At 36.5% G+C, this 22491-nt stretch overlaps 1 protein-coding gene across 1 annotated transcript; it reads right to left on the bottom strand.

Annotated features, from left to right (window-relative positions):
- Positions 1-1562: 1562 nt before the first annotated feature.
- On the bottom strand, positions 1563-7271 carry LOC136806796 (dynein regulatory complex subunit 4-like). Its single transcript, XM_067063374.1, has 11 exons — positions 7214-7271; positions 6809-6901; positions 6314-6581; positions 5422-5558; positions 5088-5142; positions 4688-4893; positions 3709-3840; positions 3241-3495; positions 2861-2938; positions 2151-2216; positions 1563-1889 (listed from the first exon to the last, which is right to left on the bottom strand). Exons 1-11 carry the CDS (start codon positions 7214-7216, stop codon positions 1740-1742), a joined length of 1443 nt encoding a protein of 480 aa, XP_066919475.1. The 5' UTR covers positions 7217-7271; the 3' UTR covers positions 1563-1739.
- Positions 7272-22491: the final 15220 nt, after the last annotated feature.

Genomic DNA, 22491 nt, shown 5'->3' with positions numbered 1-22491 from the left:
TGGATCAAAAGAATTTTTGTCTAAGAATGAAATTGTATATACATTGATAAATCATATAATAGGCTTATTTTTGTCTAATGATACATTACTGCATCAAATACCCGGTGGAGCCTCTTCCCCATTAGAAAAATTGACCGAAGTATCCTCACCGGCGAGAAAAATACCCTGGAATTTGACCCCCCGCCCTGCTCAACACTGCAATTGTTTTTGTTGACTAAAATTTTGAGAATCTCTGCTGGAATTCTGTCCTGTAAACAAATGGAATTCAATTATCCGCCCAAGCGGAACAAGGGGATCTTTCCAACCCCATTGGCATTTAGCTCTTTTATTCTATCATTATATTTTCACCAGGGCACTGAAACAGGGGCTTAATGCTACACTTATATGGTCAAACCTCTCCATTTCTGTACAGTTAGCCTACCAAGCCCTGAGGGGGGGGGGGTACATGTTTTTTATAAGCATAACGTTTATAAGCATATGCAGGCTCAGTTTTTGGTAACTTAACAATAACTACTCATTGTTTGAGAACAATAGAATGCCAAGCATAGTGCGAGCCTGGAATAGGGACAGACACTTGCCTTAAAAAAAACATGTACTTATGTAAAAACGGGTGCTGGGTATATACGTGTGCCGTAAGGGTTTCTCCAGTTAGCCTTGTCTCCCTAAGCTAAGAGTTAAAAAATCTTATCTCTCTAAGGGTCAGAATCTCGACATTAACACGTCAAAAAATGACAAATACTCAAATAGAAGGAACGATTTTCCGAAATTAGTCTCTCTAAGATTCAGGGTTCGGAGGTCCGGGCTAAAAATCAACCTATAGTGTTACTGAATTACTGAGGAATAGTTTGGAAGTTTGGAGAAAATTTCATTTTTGACCTTCTTTACGAATATTACCAAATTTAACTAATCCTTTCCAAAATTTGCTTCATTTTTCTTCGAATTGTGTGACCCTTGGATTTAATTTCCAGATTCTGTGATTTTGGAATCTTTACAGGTCCGAAAAACGACGTATCAATTGTTTCGGAAAAGGTCTAAAGATCACATTTTTCAGACAGCATTTGACGAGGTCAAATTAAACAACAACATTGAAATTTCATCACGTTTGACAGACATACTATCAGAAAGAGGATTAAATGATTTAATCCTCAGCTTAGACATGAACTGTTTTGGAAAATTCGACATTCGTCAAACAAGTCAGACTTAATATTGGGTAATCAGAAAAATGAAACTTTTTTTGCAATTTAGAATACGTCTCCACGATCAAAGTCATTTTGTTCTTTCAAAAAAATGCCATAAATTTGTTTAGCAAGCAAAAAATATTGAGAAATGGCTTAAATCGCTTATGAACCCTCGATCACAACCACAGGACCTGCCGGAAAGTTTCTACGTAAATTGTGCGGCTTACCTGTGGTGTCAAGTTGAATAGGGGGAGTTGAATCCTTTTACGGATTTTCTCCCAAAGTACCAATCCACCCCTTGCTTATTCCAACCATCCCTACAATTATGCACACAGAGAGCTGTTAAACGAATGGTTTAAAAAAAGGAATTAACAACAATTGAAGTTTGTTGGCATTACTAAAATAATATTGATCAGTTCCAAAAAAATCAAGTTACGTATATACAATCTCCTTAGCTCCTTTAAATTTACATAATAGTTCAAGCAAGCAGTTAAAAAATAATAAAATAAATTACATATATACCTGTTTGTTACAAAATAAGGGAGTTTGGGTACTAATTTGTTAAGTAGGTTGAGCGACCAATCCAGCAGCGCCTTTACCAAGTTGTTGTCCAGTGACATTGCTTTGAAGGGGTTTGAAACCGAGTTCTTCTGTGGGAACACCAAACGAACGGAATTTTGCTTCGTACGTTCGAATTAAATCGTTGTGAGCCTAAAACGTAGATGAAAAAGAACATTCGCTATCAATCAAACCGCAGTTGCCGTCAATGCTTTCAAACCATACACTTAACGTGCATTTTTCATATGAATTATCATACTATTTTCAAGCCTAATAATTGCAATCTTAGCTTGCAAAGTTAGGCCAAAGGAAGGGAAACAGCTCAGGGTTACGACCCTTGCTATTTCACATCAATAATTACAACTACCCCTGAAAAAAAGCATACAAGACGAACAGGGTTATAATTTAGTTTACCTTGCAAACACGAGCAAGTTCATATTGAAGATCTTTAATGGCGCTGTTCTTCGAGTCCAATACATCCTAAATAAGAATACAAACACAGTTTCAGTATAGTAAAGTAAGTATATTCATCTAGAGTGGCTGTCGGCTGAACCAGGAATAAGGGAGTCTACCCCCTTTTCTATTAGCGCTAGACCTATGAGATTGAAAGCTGAATGCTACCGAGTGAGCTATCCTACCACAACAGTCCAACGGTCCAACAGTTCTGGTGGCTGGTCAGAAGACAACATGAGAGCGACTGTATTCACTTCATTGGAAAACAAAAGAAATTTCACATGTAAAAATTTAGTGTCTCAAGGAGGTTCAAATGGACTATTTTAAAAGGTTTGTTTTAAAATAAGAGTGATATCGTTTGCTTACTCATCAATTTTAACTCACAAGCTTTTTCAAATTAGATTGGCACGGATATGGAGCAAGATTGATCAGAAAGAGGAAAAGAACAACAACGTTTTGCCTATATCAGCATAATATAACAATAGGCAAACACTGTCCTGATATGAAATATGTGTCTGATATGAAACGGGAACACTTATGTAAAAATAAAACCTTTAACTATTTTACGAACGTACCGCCGTGTAGTTTGCATTAATTGGTATAAATTACGAAAAGCATGATCACAAACAATAATTTTGAATTCATATTCATAAACATCCCGGACCACTTACCTCGAGTTTTCTTGTGACGACTGTCAATGCAGTTGGATCGAGATTGGATGCTGATAATACTTCATTCAATTGTGCTTCCTAAGAATGCAAATGGTTAAAATAAATTGGTAGAATGTCTCTAGAGATCGAAATCTTAGGGGAAATTAAGAATCCCAGGCTATCTTTTAGACTAGATATAAAAAAATTAGCTTAAAGATAAAGGCATTTGAAAAATATAGTACAGCGAGGAGGCCTGCGCAGACTCTAGGAAAATTTTATTAGCAAAAGCCAATAATAAAAAGAAATGTAAAAGCTTTACCAAACTGATGCATAACGCTTTTCAAAAATCGAATTGTTCCGAGTATATTATACATTATGCAAGACAAAAACGAAGCGCGTACCTTCTTCTCAAGGGTATCAGCAAGAGCACCCAATTTCTTTTCCAATAACAAATTCTTGAAGTTACTCTTCTGTTGCACTTCATGTATGGCGGTCACGAATTTATTATATAATTCATCACGCTCATTTTGTGTTTGTTCGAAACGCTGTCGAAGAACTTCATGCTCCCATTGTAATTTTCCGAGCTCTTGTTCTTGTACGCGAAGTCTTGCTTTGGCGCTTTGCAAAGAGGCTTTGTCTTTTTCGTAATTTGCGAGCTGAAATATAATGAAAATATGTTCAAAGCTTCATTTAAATTATTTCGGCAAGGATGTCACATTAAACTTTTTGCTGTGACTCATATTACTGTAATATCATAAGCCAAAAAGTTTAGAAATTCGACATATCTAGTTGTGTAATAAGCTAGTGTTCCGAAATTTTCCAAAATATCTATTACCCTTCACTAAGATATTTGCTAAAAACCCGGATACCTGTTTTTGTAATTCTTGAACTTCTTCTTTAGCTTTTTGAAGAGGTTCAATGAGGCGTCGATTCTCAGTCATCACTTCGTTCATTTGCTTCTCTAAACGCTCTTCCTTCTTACGCATCTCTTCTACTTGTTCCTGTGTATCGAAAGGTAAGAGACAAGATCAGAAAAAAGACCATAATAGACGTTTTATTTTTACAAGAGCAACCTATATAAGGATACAAGGCTTCGGTGGCCAAAATGTTAAGAATAATTTTAAGGTTTCGCGAACTCTAAAACACACATTCCTTATGAAGTTGCACAACAATATCACAAAATGACTCAAAAAGAGCATCGGAAGACTTCAAAAAATTTTGGACATCTATAAAAAAATGTGTAATTCAAAAGGTGTGAAAATGTTATACATGATATGATGCTTACATTTTGATTTTTAAAGATTTGCCAGACTCTAAAAGTAAGCTTCTCTTGATGTAAACCTTTTCCTTAAGATAATACTCAGTGTGGAGAATTCAAGCTTTTCAAAAGCAAACATGAGTTCTCAGTAACACATGAAGTACCGAGAGGATTATTATGTCCAAGAAGGTACTAGCTAGCATCACATTTAATCGTTTTGAGGAACCAGGACAATCGCTCTACAATCAGTGCCGAAATATATTGGCAATTTTGGGTATTCTAACGTTTTTCAGAATTTAAAGCTCGGGCAAGAATTACAATTTCAGTACTTTGTTTCAGGGAATTTTTTGATTTGGGAGGTGTTAAGTGGCTTCCAGCCTATGTTCTCAGTCATATTGAAACATTTTTGAGCTTTTAGATCCTGAGATTCTAAGGTCGTAAACCTTAAGTCTAATGTTAAAACTCAGAGTTAAACTCTACTTTCTGACCGTACTTTAAAGCACTTAATAATCACTTGCCGTTTTAAAGTTTTGAGGGAATTCCCCTTTTGTGCTAAATATTTGGGCGCCGATTGTAGATTATTTATTTACCTTCAGCGAGTTAATAAGTGCCAGATTATTGAGTGTGATGTCATTATAATAGTTCTTGATATCACTGAATGCCTTCTCGTGGTTCTTCATCAACGTGTTGATCTGACTGTTCTTACGTTCTTCAACCTCGTGAATCTCCGTCTTGCGTCGTAATTCCAGTTCGTCACGTAACATACGCATCTTACGCTCGTATTTTGATTCGATTTCTGGAAAACGAAATTAATAAAAATGGGACGTGTAAATAGTGTTGAAAGTAAGTGGAAAAACCATGCGCACAAGACACTTACCAATTTTGCACTTTCATAAGGTTGTCTTAAAAGTAGCAGAAAATAACTAGCTGCAAAAATATATGTTTTCCTAGTTTTTTCAACTCGTAATGATAGAAAAAAACATTGAATACCTTTTGCTTGTCGTTCGAAATCATTACGTAACGCTGTGATCTGTTCATCTTTTTTCTAAACAATTCAACAATCAAAACATGCATTGGGTAAGTCATTTGACAATAGACGATATAGCATGTACAGGTTGGCGGGTGTAGGGAAAAACCTTTGATTGGAAGTTTCTCAGGATAAAAATATCCCGAAATACAACTCATTATTGCAAGGAAAAAGGAAAACCAAAGAATCATGCCATGTCAATTATTGACAAAGTTTGACTTTTCGATAAGAGACAGTTCGAAACTAATAACATTTAAACCAATACATTAAAAACATCAGAATTTTCAAAATACAAACCCTAATTAGTGTTTTTAATAGATCTTCATTTGAAAGTTCTTGTTCTTTGAGTTCCACTTTGAGATTTCGTTTGTCTTTTCGAAGTTCTGATTCGTTGTCATTGTAATCATCTTGTGCTAACTTCAATGCAACAGCATCTTAATAGAAAACAAATAAATATATACATTAGAGTCTTCATAACTCGAACACTCACGGAGTTTTCATAACTCGAACACTCACGAGGAGCACAAATCTGTTCCAGTTATGGAGTAAAACTTATGAAACATTGTTAACTGAAGGGACCATAAAACTTGTTCGAGTTTAGGAGGTATTCGAGTTGTAAAACTTCGAGTTAAAGAGACTATACTTTATGAACTTTTTCAATGATGTTTATCCACAAAAAGTGGGTCTTTAAAATATAAAGTCAACTCAAGGTAGTTTACTACAAGCAACACAGAAAATATACTCGATAACGGTAACCATGAGATAGTTTACACCACCTTTTTAATAGAGGGATACCAACTTTTTGGAGGCCTTTCTGGGGGTACCAAGATTTGCCAAAAAGACTTGGGGGGGGAGGTGGGAATGTAGGGGGAGATCAAGTTAAAAAAATTAGGTTTGAAAATTTGGTTAATTCAAACATATACAAATGATCACGGTCTGTTTATGTTCACGGTTGTTAATATAAAAACGTTTGTCATTTTGTGAAATTGTTGGCTCGTGACTTCATTACTTTGTACTTTTTCACCATTTTGGTAGTACATAGAAAAATTTTCTGTAAAAAAGACTTCATTACAGAGGGGAAGATGGGTATTGGGGATGAAATAAACGTGGGGGAGGTTCTTAACTCTCTACACACTATGCATGGTGGGAACATAGTGACTCTACCAAACCAAAAGTTAATATAACATACTCTCTGCTTTTAGTTCTGTAATATTATTTTGATGCTCATAGAGAAGATGTTTGACTTTTTGTTTATAAACTTTTATTTCCACTTGATGTCTCTCCTCAGCTTCTTCCATTTCGCGTTCTTTGTTCCTTAGATCTGCTTTCCGTTCCTCATACTGTCTCTTGGTGATTTCCCAAAATGTATTGACCTTGTCACGTTCCAGTTGAAAATAATTCCTTTCCTCACGTTCTCTGTCTAGTTCTTCACGCAGTCTTACAATGTATTCTTCAAGCTGTTAAGAAATGATCAAACATGATAAAACCTTACTATTGCATTTGGACACCACCAGATAGTTCTTTTTAGCTAAATTTGACAAAGAAGGGAGTTCTTACAAAGACCCTGTTCTTCTATAATCTTTATCCCACAAACAACTGTATTATTGTAACAGGAGTTCTCTTTTTGTTCTAAACAAATATTTTTGTCAAAATTTGTTCCATCTTAAATTCTTTTATAACAAACCTGTTCTTTAGTCATTTCTTCTGTACTGATCCCATCAACGATTGTGGGTGCCTTTGCTTTGGCAGATTTCTTCCCTCCTTTTTTCTTTGGCCCCTAAAAGAATTTTTAAGAAGAAAGAATTGGAGAGATGCAACTCATAACATACATTACTTGTGAACGAAACCATTGGATTGCTTCATTTATTCAGCAATAAAGATATTTTGCAAAGATAGTTTACCAGGTTATTGAATCCTTCTTACCAGCACAATGCACACAGAGTGCTGCTTTTTTCCCTCAAAATTGTGATGCCAACAAGTTAAATCAAAAGCTTACTTATCGAGCCTGGAATTTTAAATGTCAAAATACCTTGATCAAAGAAAAGAAATTTGGAATGAGCTAGAAACTGAAATTTGTATGTAAACTTACCATTTTTTATGTGTGTTTAATGTATTCAATTTATAATATATTTTTGTTTGTTCTTGCTGCAAGAAGATAAAATTCATGTAAGATTATTTCCTTTCAACATAACAATTATTCCTCTACGCAAATTCCGAATATTTACGTTCAACGGCTTATGCCCAAAGGGTCCCAAAAAAAACAAAAAACATCAATTATTTCGAGAGAAAGTGGGTTTTCAATTTTGCGAAAGATTTTCACTGTAACGACTTCTCCTCAAAAACGCTAATTCCCCCCTGACCACTTTCGCTTTCATTTTCAACTACCCTTCCAAAATTGGTCACGTAACTCTCAAGGTCCATATCCAAAAAATCCTTAATGGCCCCCTCAAGACTCACTCACAATTCACATTAGACTTAAAGTAATATAGATAAAATAATTAAATGCATCTCGTGGTTGACCAAATAGATTCGTATTATCTTTTGTGGAATGCAACCTCATAAGATTGGATTGAAAGAAGAATCCAGCATCCACAATGACAAGAAAAAATCTCCACGCAGTACACACATAATCATTAATTATGTATCAGTGTGTTATTGTTAAATGCTTAAGATTTTCATAGAATGTTTTTGTAGAATGTCATATGGAATAATTAAAAGCTTCAGCATCCCAACAATAACACACAAAAGCATAATTAGTAAATATGTGCACACAATATTTTCTTATGTTGGAGTCTAAGTTTAATTATATTCAACATAAGGCGAAAATAAAAAAAGCCTATTAAAGCATTAAAGCTTTTTTCTTTCACCCGCATTCCGGAAACACTACATTTTTTTATTTTTGCCTAACATCAGGAATGACAAAAGCTTTTTTCTTTTTTAATAAAGGGATATTTGGTATGCAGATTCATTTTATAGTGCTGAGCAAAACCTATTTACCATAATGTGTATAACAAATTTGAACATCCTCTTCTCACAGACCCACTGGGACCCCTTCGCACTGGAAAAATTGGCCCAAATATCGCCCCCAGTGGAAAATTATACTCCAAATTTTGTCCCCACTAAAAATAATTGAATAAACCAATCCTCACTGCACAATATTTTTATTTTTCCCATCCCAATTGAATTTTCTGACTATAGATTTTAAATCCCCACCCATAAGAAATATGGTAATGACAATCCTCATTGAATTTCAGTCAGTTTTTTTACCTCCACTGGCTGAAAAAGTCTTGCCGGGTCTGTGAGAAAGGGAGTGTATTTGAGAAACAAACAAGTAGAATACATGAGATTAAAGTTTGCCCGGTGGGACTCAAAAAAACTATGTAACCATTTAACTAATGTAAGTGAAAAAATTGGGCAATGAGTTTTTTGGAGTTTCTGAACCTTCAGGATGTTCTTAAAGTTGGACTTTGACTTGGTCATTATTAGCATTCAACTTTGATATCAAAATATTTTTTCAAAATTTTTAGATTGTTTTATTTTGTTCAATCGCAAACACTCCTTAAAGTGTCAAATATTTTATTTTATTACCCAATCATTGTGATATCGATTGTTTTCAAAAAATTGCTGTGTGATTGTTTAAAAAGAAGTATCTGATCAAATGAAAGTAAAGTGCTTTAATCCAATCAGAAAGGATTCTTTGAAAAAATAACACTTGCATCAAATTCCCGCTTTCGTTTGAGAACGAAATATAAGAAAAAATTCAACACTTAGAATCAACGATTGAAAGAAATAAAGAAATATGACTGCTCCTCATCCAAGGTAACGAAAAATCATTAGTGCCAAAAATCAGTCATTTTAAAACCTTCATTATACGCAGCAATCTCATTGGTTGAAATTTAAAAAAGACTTTCGAAGGGAGCCACTTACCTTCAACTGTTCAAACTTGGGACGATTGGTCGAGACATGGGACTGTTGAAATTCTGGCCTGTATTTTCACTTACTGTTAAAATTCTCTTTGACAACAAATTTGTTTTGATAACTCCACCAGGTTTATCAATCATACTTTCTGTCGTAACATGTCACGATAACTTTCACTGATAGTGCGCCCTTTTTAACTTTTTTGTTTTCATTCAAAATGACCAGACAGCGATTGGAGAATTAGAGAACGCCCGACCGTCTAACCGCCTATCGCCCGATGGGATCAACAAATAACGAGTGTGTAACTTGCCGCGCAAGTCAAACGCTCCATTTTTGTTTTTTCTTGCAGATTTTGATATAAACATTGCATGGGGAATACTTCTATAATGTCAATGTGTATCATGAGGGGGGGGGGGTTCAAGGGGTACTCAATACCGAATTACCAGCATCTTTTTTCCGAAATACCGGAATACCGGACAAAATAAACCCCACCGTCACCGACAATTTTTAGAATTTATGTTATGCCTAATTCGTAAGGAAAGGCATTTCAACTGCAAGAATTGTTGATGAAATAAGAAGCAAGGGACACCTTGTTGAAACTTTCATTTTTCAACTGTTCTAATTTCAAATGTTGTATGAAAATTATCCGAGCGAAGCAAGCGCAAAATATAATAGCTAATCAAAAGCCCTCTATTATGGCTAAAGATGCGTTTTTCAATGTAAAAATAGGAAAAGGGGCTCCATAATTGGTTTAGTCCGTCCAATTTGCTTTTGATAATCGTTAATGATTTTTTATCAAATTCTACTCTAACCAAGAAAAATAGACATTTTTAAGTGCTTTAACAGATAGTATCACTTTTTAATCGAAGGTTGTGAAAAGTCATTATTCAAAGGATAGTGGATGGAATATTCGGCGCCCCCTCCCTCCTTGAGCAGTCGCCACTGGAGCTCCCCTGTTGCCCCTCTTACCCCCTGCCCCCACGCTACTGCTTTGGGGCAGAAGTTGTATACTGTGTCAAAGTTAATGGTATTAGAAGATTTGAATTTACCAAAATACCGAACTTCCATGGGTAAATACCAAAATACATTTTTAGGCAATTTAACGTCACCGGCAGCATTTCAAATACCGGAATACCGCACATTTTTCTTCAATATACCGGACAGAAAAAAGGCCTATACTGTATCACTGTAAACCTTGAAACCCCCTATTGTATTATATGTCAACTATGTGGATACTGTCAATAAGAAAGTACAAAAATTGACTGTTTTTGCATATTCTTTACACCCCTGACTAGTTTTGCAAATTACAGACTAATAAATGTCTACTAGGCCCTACATTGATACCTGTGGTTAAGTTAAAAGGTCCATCTTGCAAAAGGTATACTTAAAGAGATATATATTTAAACTGTGGTCCTAAAAAAAACGACAATGAATTTTCCTAACTGACAGCTAGTCACACTAAGAAATAAAGCTTTCAGAAAAACAACATCAGTCATCTACAGGATGTATTTGCAACAACAAGGATGAGAGTTACCTGAATCAAGTTCAAGATCCAAAGACAATCAATTAAGATTTGAAATGAAACAAAATGATTGATTGCTAAACGTGCAGCAGCCAATCAACCAACCAAAATTTGTAATTCAATTCCCGAGACAGGGCTTCAATTTTTTAGACCTTGATTATACGCTAAAGCAAAACTAATTCTGCACATGTAAATGGGCCATTGCTTGATGTCCGGCAAAATTTCCGAGAATAGCCTATCTGGCAGTGCGGATCTTGTTGGGTTCTGTCTCCCCTGTAGATCTTTTTCTTGGGAAGTTGATCTTCAAATTAGTTTTCAAGGTTGGCTTGGCTCAAATTTTTCCATCTACAGTATGGCTCAAATTCTAGGCAATTTCTCATTGTTTTTTAAAAATGATTTTAAATTTCATTAAAAAGCACCGGATTATTTTTTCATGAATTCCTTTAGAAGTTTCGCGGCACACTTTTTTACTTGCGAGTCAAGTAAACAATATAGCGCTTTTGCAGCATTAATCTTTGATACGCATTTTGGCGGGACGCTAGTGTGACTAACTGACCGAAAGGATAATGAGTTATCCAAGATCGATAAGTCTTAATAGGGTGCTCCAAACAAGTTGAAATTAGGTACACACGAAGAACCTTATCCTACAACAAGATTCCTATTAAAAAATCTTGTAAAAAGGTCCAAAAATTATAATATTTGGAATAAAAAGGGAAAAAAAGTAAGTCTAGCTTTGCCTTATTGTCAGCTGTTAGGGGGGGGGCATAAAAAAATGCGAGAGCTTATTTGTATCATAAAAAAAGAATCTCAATCGAACGTTGGATTCCTTGGTAATATTTAATTGCAGTCAGGGAAACCATCCAGGATCCTGCCATTCTATAAGCCAGCAAAAACTAAATGACACTTGTAAACTTAAGTTTCTTACCATTTTCCATCGAAAACAACCAAAAACATTGCTACTTTTCAAAGCCAGAGACCAAAACAAATTATCTTCCATGATTATGGCGCTCTTTTGGATCTATTATTAAGGCCATTTAAAATTGTGGAAAGAGTCCCGAAAAAAACAAAGGCACCCGCTGCTTTGAGGGGGGTAACGCCAAAACGCCCAATATGATCTTCCAACAGAAAGCGAGTTAGTTGCTGCACGAGTTACGTCATGCACTCCACAGCAGCACGTCATGCACTCCACAGCAGCGCACAACCAAGCGTGTTTCAATGAATATCAATAATTATAAGAATATCTTATGTGCTTACCTTCAGTAAACTTTGAGTGCTTCATTTAAAATGAAGAAGGGAAGAAGATAAAAAATGAGCTGGATAATTTTTATTGTAACAGTTTGGTCAATCATCCCTGAAAGTTTGAAAAACTTTTCCCTACACAAAAAAAAATTTCAGCCAATTAAGGCACAGCGTGCTTATACTTACTATATTTGCTACATTGTCTAGGCTAAAAAAGTGCGAAAAGACACGAACGCCATTTTAGACCATGGCCAGGTACCTCAAAACGTTTCACTTTTTTTCAAAATGTCGGTGAATAAACTTTTGATATCTTTCTTGGTCAATTTGAGGGTGTTGATTCCGATTTTCAATGTTACCAAGCTTGAAAACCCGTAGTTTTTGCGTAATTTGCGCAATTTGCGATTTTAGGCAAAATTGTAAGCCCTGAAAATTCATGATTTTGGGGGGGTCTTCAAAATCAAAAAAGATCTATACCACGTGATAGAGCTCTTCAAACTGAGCAAAAAAATGTATCATATCAAAGTCTCAACTTTTCTAGATCAAAAGTTATAGGCGATTTTATGGTCAAAAATTGATTGAAAACAGGGAATTTCCCCACAATCTGCATAATTTATGCAAAATTATAGCACTTTTTTACCACAAAAACGCCGTCAAAAGCCGGCAGAAATTGGCATAAATGACCTCATTTGGGTACCGTAACTTGGTCTAATGTCGACACCCTTCCTCTAATTCCGACACCCTTTTTATCAGCTGAAATTTATAGAAAGGTTGAAACTATTTTTCTTTGCTTAGTGGTCAGAGAGGAATAATCCTTTTTCAATCATTGATTCAAGCTTTCATATTATTCCTTTCTCTAAAGAAGGGTGTCGAAATTAGACGAGGGATGTCAACATTAGACCAACTTACGGTCAGGGTTCCGGGGAGTTTGGTTGGTGCCCACTGGTCAGGGGGGATGTGAGGGTACATGCCTCCACCAGCGGGGGTGCTTCAAAGTTCCTCAAAGTGTTGTCAAAGGCTGGCAAAAAGTGCGATCGAATTACGCGCAAAAAAAAGTTCGATTAAGTTCGATTTCAGTATAAATCGAACTTTTAATCGAACTTTGTATTTTGAGAAATTTGTGAGTATTCGATTAAAGTTCGACAACCAAACTTAGTCGAACATTAATCGGCCAAAAAAGTTCGATTAAGTTTGACAAAGTTTGATTAAACATACAGTTTGATTGGTTCGATTAATTATATACGAACTAACTACGTCTGGCAAAATCTGAATAAAAATTGCAAAACTGAAAAAGCAAAGAATTACAAGCCAAATCCTTCAAAGTTGAGAATCTCTATTTCTTATCATACTTAAGGAAAAAATACAGGGGAAATGTGGAATTCCAATAAGAAAATATCAAATAAAGAGCTCAATTTTCGTACCATGATATTTCACTTTCGCTTTGTTTACATTAGAAGGCCGCCATGACACTTTTATCAACAAATTTCCAAAACGAGGCTACAGAAATGCTGACCACGCAAAATATTTGAAAGGGCGTACTAGGTGATAGGGGCGGGGGCTAGAACGGGCGTTGCTCAAGTGTGTCTAGAAAGTACATTAGCTGACCGGTTAATTTAGATAACATCTGTTAATCATCGTTATTGTTGACATGCTTTGCTTATCGAAACAGTGGGCGAGAATTTTTTTTCTCTGTTTCACGAATGCGATAGTAGGGTCAAATTTTCAGTCAGTTTAGCCTTCACTGACAGAGACCCGGAAAACCCGAGTTATTTTTCCCGAGTTATTTTTCCGAGTTACGGAAAACCCGAGTTATGACGTCATTTTCAGAAAATTATGACGTCACACTCAAATTTATAACTCGGTTTTTCTTCCTTCCATTAAATTTTCGAGTTATTTCATGAATTTTAACTCGGTTTTTTTTCCTTCCGTTAAATTTTCGAGTTATTTCAAGAAATGAGCTGTGAGGCTGCTGGTCTCTGCTGGAAATTGGGCTTTGTGCATGGAAAAACATGGGTTAAGGCTTAGGTAAGTATTTTTTTAAATTGCATTGACCACCACTACAACACCTAGCCACTAGCCTAGAGAAATCTGAGCCAGATTGATTCACTTACCCCTATCCAACTTTTATGTACCGTAGGTCGGGGAAACTTCGGAATGAAGGAAACTTCGGACTAAAATCTTTAATAAGTGATTACCTCGCGAGGATTTAACATTTTATCGTACTTTTTTCTTTCTCAGTTCAGAAATGAAGTACACTCGACGATACATATCAAGCGACGGAACGCCGAAAGAAAAACGAAGAAGAAATTGAAGAAAATCACAATATTTTACCATCTTCCATTGTAAAGAGATTTGTTGGATATCTAAAGCGGCGACCTCATTAATTTATTTACGTGATGAAAAGAGGAGACATTGAATGTCACGTTAAAAGTTATTTGGGCTAAAAATATGCATTCCTCAATCTTCAATAGCTCTTCAAAGTTGCTCCGTAAATTCGCCGAGAAAGTCACTGCGAGAATAGCTTTACCGTCAGCCGAGAAAGATCTTCTTTAAACGAATCCCAAGAGAAACATAATGTGATTTCGAAGCAATTATAAGAACTTTGTTCTGACGTCACCAGACATTGATGATAAACGTGCAGGTAATTTGGTGCTTTATTAGTATAAAGTAAGGTAAAGGGAAAACCCTTTTTTTATTAGAAGTCGATGATGGTGGATTTTCTTCATTAGAACATTAGAATATGTCAAACAATTCTTGGAAAATGCTTGCTTGTAAGTCACCATCTGATCCACATAATATGTTGGATGCAAATTCTAATGATTTAAATCTAAGATTATGGTAACTAATTAAAGAGCCTCCGGTACACTTGAAGACGCGTTTGTCATGCTCTTTCCATGGTGGTGTGACAGTAGTGTATGTATTTTAGGCGTACAAACTTTCGCGAGCAGAAACTTTCGCGAATCGTTGGATATAAATGAGAACTTTTGAATGAAAATTGCCTTAAAATGGAAAAATATACCTTAAATCCGATAAAGACGGCTGCTCTTCGACTATAACAGGTATTAAACTATAAAATGATGTCAAAAATTTGATATTTATTACGATTTTGAGGTTCTATAGATTCCCAATTCTTTTGAGAAATTTTCACGAGCATAAACATGGCCCGTTCAGAATTTGCAAAGACATTTACTTTCGCCAAAAAGGCCAAAATTTGTAAAAGTCGCGAAAAATTCTGCTGGCGAAAGTTTATGCAGAAAAGAAATTTCTCTTTCAGGCCATTCGCGAAAGTTTATGCAGACGAAAAGTTTTTGACGAAATAGAAAATCTGTAAAAAGCTGTAATAAATATAAGATTCGCACGGATTCATTGCACTTTTAGCCTGATAAAGCCTCATTCACAAGTCAAAAGACAAAGGTTGCAATCCAATTCATTCAAGAAGTGTTTTTTCCTATTAATAAGCCATTATTTGTTTAAAAATTTTAAAATTAACGATTCGTGAAAGTTTGTCGTAAACTTTGCGCTATTTCGGCCTTGCGAAACTTTGTGCTCGTTTGTACGCCTAAAGTGATCAGTGATTTCGCCAGATCCAGGTGCCGAATTTCTCCAAAATAAATATAATCAATGTATTGTGGCTTTGATGTGAAAACTACCCCTAAGTTATTATCATTCAGCCCATTAACAATAGCTGAAATAGGTTAAACATTTTTATCATCTCGGTAGTCAAGACAGGGGTGTTTCCACCTAAACATTTTGTATTGAATGGTTGTGATAGAACCTGTTTACCTGTTCCTTTTTTGCCTAATGTTAATGAATGTGTCCACGTGAAAAAAATACTGCAAATTGACAATCGAAATATCATTAGCAAAATGGCCGCTTTGGTGCTATGACAGCCGATGGTTCTTACAGCTGGCTTACAAATCATTTTGACTCAAGAAACCTCTGTATCACTATGTTACTGGAGGATTATATGCGGTTTTAGACCATGTCGAACTTATCAGAGGAAGATATTTGTAATTGTAAATTCATTGTCTTTTAACGAGCGTTGCACTCCTTCGTATGCTTCCGACATACTTGCTCTATCGTCTTAAATCCGTAAGTGGGTGTATATAGTCGATACATTTTCGGCTGTATTAACAAACTAAATTTCGTTATCGTAACATTTAACCTTTAACTGAAATCAAAAGACGATAAGTTCAAAAATTTCAAACCCGTCAAATGGTATGTGCTTATTACGCCCCAGTGTCACAGATCATCCAGCCCCACTGGAAAATTTGGCAAAAATATCAATGGGAATTTTTATCCCCTCTGTTGGAAAAGATTCCACCGGGGCCACTGTGAGATAGGGGTGTCTTATTTAAAGTAAGGTAAGACATATACAGCGGTAATGAAGCAGAATTAGACACAGTATTATGTTTCTAGTCTACCATTGAAGCTCTTACTTACTCGGTAGGTATTTTGTATTTATTTCTTTTCATCTCTTTTTAATCTAATCTATAAAACCTGCATCGACGAACTTGTGAACCGCCCGTAGTCCCACTGGTAACAAAACATTTAATTAGTATTTAATTCGTGATTTACAGTACGGCGTTTCGTTCCGATTTCTTTCACTACTAAAACATAGGCAAGCCTTGTGTAGTATATTGGGTTACTTTTAACCACGATCTTGATCGCGCTAACTTCCTCGCACGTCCACCTGGTCCATCGTCGAACAATTATCTAAATCAAAATTGTAGTCTACTGTTGAATAGAAAGTCAATTTTCTATCTCTTGATAAATTGGAAACCTCATCAAAGACCGGGTTTTATTTATTCCGCTGGCTGTGTAGAAAAAAGCTGTGGCCTCCTAGTATAGTCAAGTTGAATATGAAAGTCAACAGTAACTTAAGTTATTTAAAGCGCTATTTTAGCAAACATTAAATTTCACTTGACTTGTATAAAACACCCATTTGTCCACAGCCGATGGCTTTTTGCTGATTTGATCCCGATTTCATTGAAACTACTAAAGTGCATGTATAAGTAATACGGGAATGTATAATGTAATACGGGAATCAAAACTAAATTCTCATATTGCGAAAAATAAAACTTGAAACAGTTTTTTCACAATGAACATTTAGCTCTCTCGCTTATATTTCTATAACACCCATGTTTCACAAAGCCCCGGTGGAACTTCACTCAAAACAACACATAAAAAATAGGGTTGAAATTTTTATCAAAATATCTGTTGGGGTCGTTTTGAAGTGCTTCAATTTCCTAATGAGGTTGAAATTGATGTTCCCCACCGGATACGAAATCTCGGCCCAATTTTTCAAGTGGAGCGGGAGTCGACACAGGGGTGTTTTAAAAAGACCGTCGTTACTTTATTTGAAAGTCGGAAAAGTTTATGGGCTTCCGAAAAAAATAATACTTAGAACTTAGCATCCGAAAGTCCTGCGAAAAATAAGAAAATATCTAATGAAATATAACGATAAGATAGTAACCATAAGGAAACGAGACAGTCTAATCGAAAAAGTTCTTATAAAACGTGTTTGTTTCACCAATTCACTCTGAGGAAGACCCTCTCATCATGTGTTTAGCGTCCATAAAAAGTTACGTGCAAAAACTAAAGATTGGTTGATGAGTTTTATTATTCACACTTCCATCGCACGCCCAGAAAATTAATGACCAATTAAGCGCAATCCGTATCTTTATGTCGTTAATTTCTCGGCTCACACAAATTTGTCTCTTGGTATTTTTTAACAAATAGCACTTCAAATTCAATGTTTTTGTTTTGAAATGGCGCAGCATCCAGTCATGATGGTAGATCGTTGGAGTGACGGCAAATCATTCCGAAGTTTAACATTTTACGAAGTTGACCTTTCTGAACTTGAGATGGTGTTTCTTTCATAATGACCTGGCTGATTTACTTGTAACGTTTGTTTTCTGAAAGACAATAACACAAATGTACCGTGGCTGAAGAGGACCTTTTAGTTTGTATTTAGTTTGCGTTGTAACGCGCGGCCGCGCTAATTATACGCGGCCGCGTGTTACAGTATGCGGCCGCGTGTTACAATACGCGGCCGCGTATTTTTTTGAAAACGAAAACATGCGGCCGCGTCTTTTTTCGAAAACATGCGGCCGCGTCTTTTTTCGAAAACATGCGGCCGCGTCTTTTTTCGAAAACACGCGGCCGGGGAATAAAACCTGCGGCCGCGTGTTTTTGTCAAGAAAAACACGCGGCCGCGCGTTATAAACATGCGGCCGGATCTTTCTTCGATTTTTGAAGCCGGAACTTTCTAAAATTCGCCGGAACAGCAAATTTTCGCCGGAAAAATGGTATTTCTTGAATTTCTCGAGCTGTACTTTATATTTTTTCATGAAATTTTGCACACAGATGCAAAATGGCAATACCTAAAATGTGACAGAGCCCGATTTTCAATAAACATTGTTTGTACATTGACTTTGTTTGAATCTCTGATATGGACAATAATAGTAATAGCGTTAAGTTTTCGTTTGTCGTTGTTCATTAATTATGCCCTTGCAGATTGATTATTAGCCCTCTAGTGCTATTTGCGCTCTCCGCTTCGGAGACCTACCTTTGCCTGAAAACTCTCAAAGAAAAAAGAAGATAAGAGGGGTATGAATGTTCGATCTGAGTATAAATGTGTTGTGCTTAGACTAGCTTTCAATCATTAACTTGGCTGGGAAGCCAACTACCTGCGGAGAGATAATATGCGAACGGAGCGCGGGAGATTGTTGAAATGACTTCCTCGGAATTAACACGAGCTAAATTCTTAGCTCTAAAAATCACGAATACGGGGACGGAAAATGTTTCAGGCTAGTTCACTGGATAAAAAAAGGTGGGTGAAAACGTTAGTTTATCTGGTGGCAGCTGTAGAAATTTTATATTATATTATATTACATAATTGGTTACTCGAAACAATAAAGATGACACGTTGTTCAGAAAATGGTAAATATCTAATAAAACGTCTCAATAGCAAGTTAACGACCAATCCAATGACGAAAATTCCTGCAATATGTTCAACTTAACCTAAATTTTCTTTCGACAGGCTAATATCCTCAAGGTTGAAAATCTTTAACTCTTTCGATTCCGCCCCAGCTAAAATCGTTCCACTTTTGAGGACCTTATTCAAAAAACTGGCACGCTGAAAAGATAGCCCTTGAAATGGGCTTTCCAACAAACCCAAACATGGCCTAATTTGCTTTAGAGGACGTCTATCAAAATAATCCTGCATTACTAAAAATAGACAAACAATAGAAAAACGACAATACTGACGAGTTAGGCTAACTAAAGACAAAAAGAACGACAACTTTCGCACTCAGATCATCAAATTGAAGCCCAGTGTCACTGCATACTGTGTCTGGGTAAGTTAACTTTCTAGATTTTTGAGGGAGTAATTTGGGTTTCCACAACAAGAGAAATGAAATTACCTGAGTTTAAAATCGATTGGGTCGGTTTAAAACGCGATTGGTTCAGTTTGAAACGCAATATAGGTCAAAACAATTAAATGAAATTTAAATGTCAATAGACGATATCGGCTTTCCAAATTCTCCCCGAATGATTACCCATGATGCAAATTCACGGACGATATCGACTTTGATGTGCAATGCATCATGGGTAATCATTCGGGGAGAATTCGGAAAGCCGATATCGTCTATTGGTCAACTTTTATTGCATATGTCATTAAAAGCTAAAAATAATTATAAACTTTTTGTAAATTAATGTCCGAAGAGAATTTAACCCTCTTTTGCACATGACATTAAGGAATTTGCACTTCACGTAGAGGCTTTTCGAAGAAACGCTTGCATACGAAATCTATCTAAACGTGACAAACCCTACTACCGTCAGCTACATAAAGAAGTAGGGTTTGGCACAGGCTAGGGATATATGCAATAAAAATGGCGCGTTGTTGAAATTTTTATACTACTTTAACCGGATTAACTTTCGCGAGATAAAGTTTCGCGAGGTCAAAAATTCGCGAAATGTTGCGCATAAATATTCGCGAATTGGAGCTATCCCAAAATTTTGCGAGATAAACTTTCGCGAATGAAGAAATTGATTAAAAAACAAACCACCAAACCACAGAACCCAGCCAACTCCCAAGGTTCTAGTTCTCACCAGGGCCATGCAATTGTGAGGATTTGACCATTTGGAAGTGGCTCAATAGCTCCAGAGGTCGAGAAATTAGGAATTAGTAATGGAATTGGAAAAGTTGCAGAATTTCGCGAGATAAACTTTCGCGAAACTCGCTAAAGTTTATCTCGCGAAAGTTAATCCGATTAAAGTACTTTTTCTAGATTAAGTTTAAGTAGGAATTTTTCTCAATTAGAAGAAAGTAAAATAAGGTACAGACTTTTTCTGTAGAAATCAATCGTTAATTAAATACATCTATTGGACCTTTGGTTTTTTGGCTTGGTGTTTTGGAAAAGTTGGTACCAAAAAATCGGCGCTTAGCTTTATCATAATTAGATCTAGTGAAATGTGACATTTTCCAGACCATACTTAGGAGGACTTAGTAATCCGATTTCCCGGGAAAAACGAAAAAACCAAGCCGATCACCTTTTAAACCGACCTAATCACTTTATAAACCGACTCAATCATTTTCAAACCTCCGACTGTTGTCTAAACTGGATATTTTTGACATACCACCCCACACAGTGCGCCCATTGGTGGGCATCATTTTGGGTAGACTAGCAAGCGTCCGGTTTTCCTGAGACACAAGACGCGGAAATTGTGCTTATTATAAAGTGATGTGCGGGCGGGGAAATTATTCTTATAAAAAAAAACGCTACGGGAATGAGAGGTTTGTATTCAGTGAACGTAGTGAGCGTGTTGAAAACGGAGCTACAGCGAAATACAACGACTAGTTACTAGTCTACATTTTGGGAGCCGTCGTGTGTCTTTTTTTCAAAAAAGACGCGGCTGCGTGTTCTTCATAAAAGATGCGGCCGCGTGTTTCTCATAAAAGATGCGGCCGCGTGTTTCTCATAAAAGATGCGGCCGCGTGTTTCTCATAAAAGACGCGGCCGCGTGTTTTTCATAAAAGATGCGGCCGCGTGTTTTTCATAAAAGATGCGGCCGCGTGTTTTCAAAAAAAGACGCGGCCGCGTTATCTGGCACCCAGATGGTGAAATTTTCAGCCGACACGCTAAGCTCTGAAGGTCGGGAAAATTTTCAACATCTGGAAGGTTTACATTACGGAATTTTGCGAGACCGCGTCAAGAATTTTGCAGCGGGAGGTCTGGTAACCCAGCCCTCGTTTTCGGGGATTGGCGGGTCCAACCGAAATATTTCTACCTTTACGGGCAAGGGCTGTTGAACCCGACTGAGGATGCGGCACATCAAAGGCCGACTATCATTCCTCTCCGATGGGAAATTGGCCCGCTCCCTTTAGAGCTTTAGCGTGGGCGGCCGCCAATCCGCCATCGGAATATCAGATAAGCGGCCGCGTGTTTTTCACGCGGCCGCATCTCATAACACGCGGCCGTGTATTATAACACGCGGCCGCGCGTTTAAACATGCGGCCGCGTTTCTTGAAAAATACACGCGGCCGCGTGTTAAAAGGCGCGGCCGCACGTTGCAACGCAAAATAGATACAAACTAAAAGGTCCTCTTCAGCCACGGTACAAATGTTATGTACAGTAAGTTTGGTTGATCTTTTTTTCATATTCCAGGAGAAATAAAGAAAAAACTTGAAAATCTGTCCGAAGTTTCCCCGACCTACGGTATGGTAAAAAATCTGATGATGGCAATTTTAAGTTGCGACTGAATTCTGGCTTTATATAAGTATCTAAACTTGGTTTCTTATCAACTGACAAAAAAAACAATTAAGATTTTCCTGGGCTTGTTTTTGTAAATGCACAAAAATTTGTATAATTTGTTCAACACGTAATTTTCAACAAAATATTTCCGATAAACCTTATTCACATTAAAAAGAGCAAAAGTATAGCTAGCTAAAAGCTAAAAAAAGAAAGGAATTTGTTAGACAAATACACCCCCTTCCTTTTTATTCAACTTCCCTTTCATGCAGTTAAATAAAGGCTTTTCAAATTAAAAGAGGGAAAGAGAAAAACATATCCAGACCGTGTCAATTGAACGAATCGAACGCCGAATCAAACGACCCACGGCATGACTCGAACATGTTCGGGCTTCTTGATTAATACCAGACGATCTCAATCGAACGGAATCGACACGATCGAACCAGTCGAACCAAATCGAATGCAATCGACCGATTGAAATTCGATTGTCGAACGCAATCGAATCTCAATCGAACGTCAAAATTCTGGGTAATATTCTATCAGTGTAGCTGGAACCTCGATATTCCAGGATTAGAAAAAGCTATACCTGTTATCTTTTTTCTTTAAAGAATCAACAAGCCATCAACATCGATAAATTACACACATTCCCTCAGAAACTTTTAAAATTATCTGCCATTATGACTTTCTTGAAGCCGTTTCGAAATTAACCAATCGGGTTAGGTATCGGAATTCCTATGGGAGTTCTTTTCCGAAATTTGTAAAATAGCTAAGTCAGCAAAAAAACTTTTCCCGGGGGTTTGAGCAATAAACTGAACTGTTATCATTCGTTTTTTATTTAACCGTATATCTAAATTTGCGCTCAAAAAATACTTTAATAAATAAGTTAATAATATTCAAATATACTACACGCTTTTTTTTTATAAGAATACACTTTAT

This window comes from Clytia hemisphaerica, unplaced genomic scaffold (assembly GCF_902728285.1).
Source record: "Clytia hemisphaerica strain Z4C2 unplaced genomic scaffold, Clytia hemisphaerica genome assembly, whole genome shotgun sequence".
Classification (NCBI taxonomy): domain Eukaryota; kingdom Metazoa; phylum Cnidaria; class Hydrozoa; order Leptothecata; family Clytiidae; genus Clytia; species Clytia hemisphaerica.
This window is presented reverse-complemented; position numbering and strand designations above follow the sequence as displayed.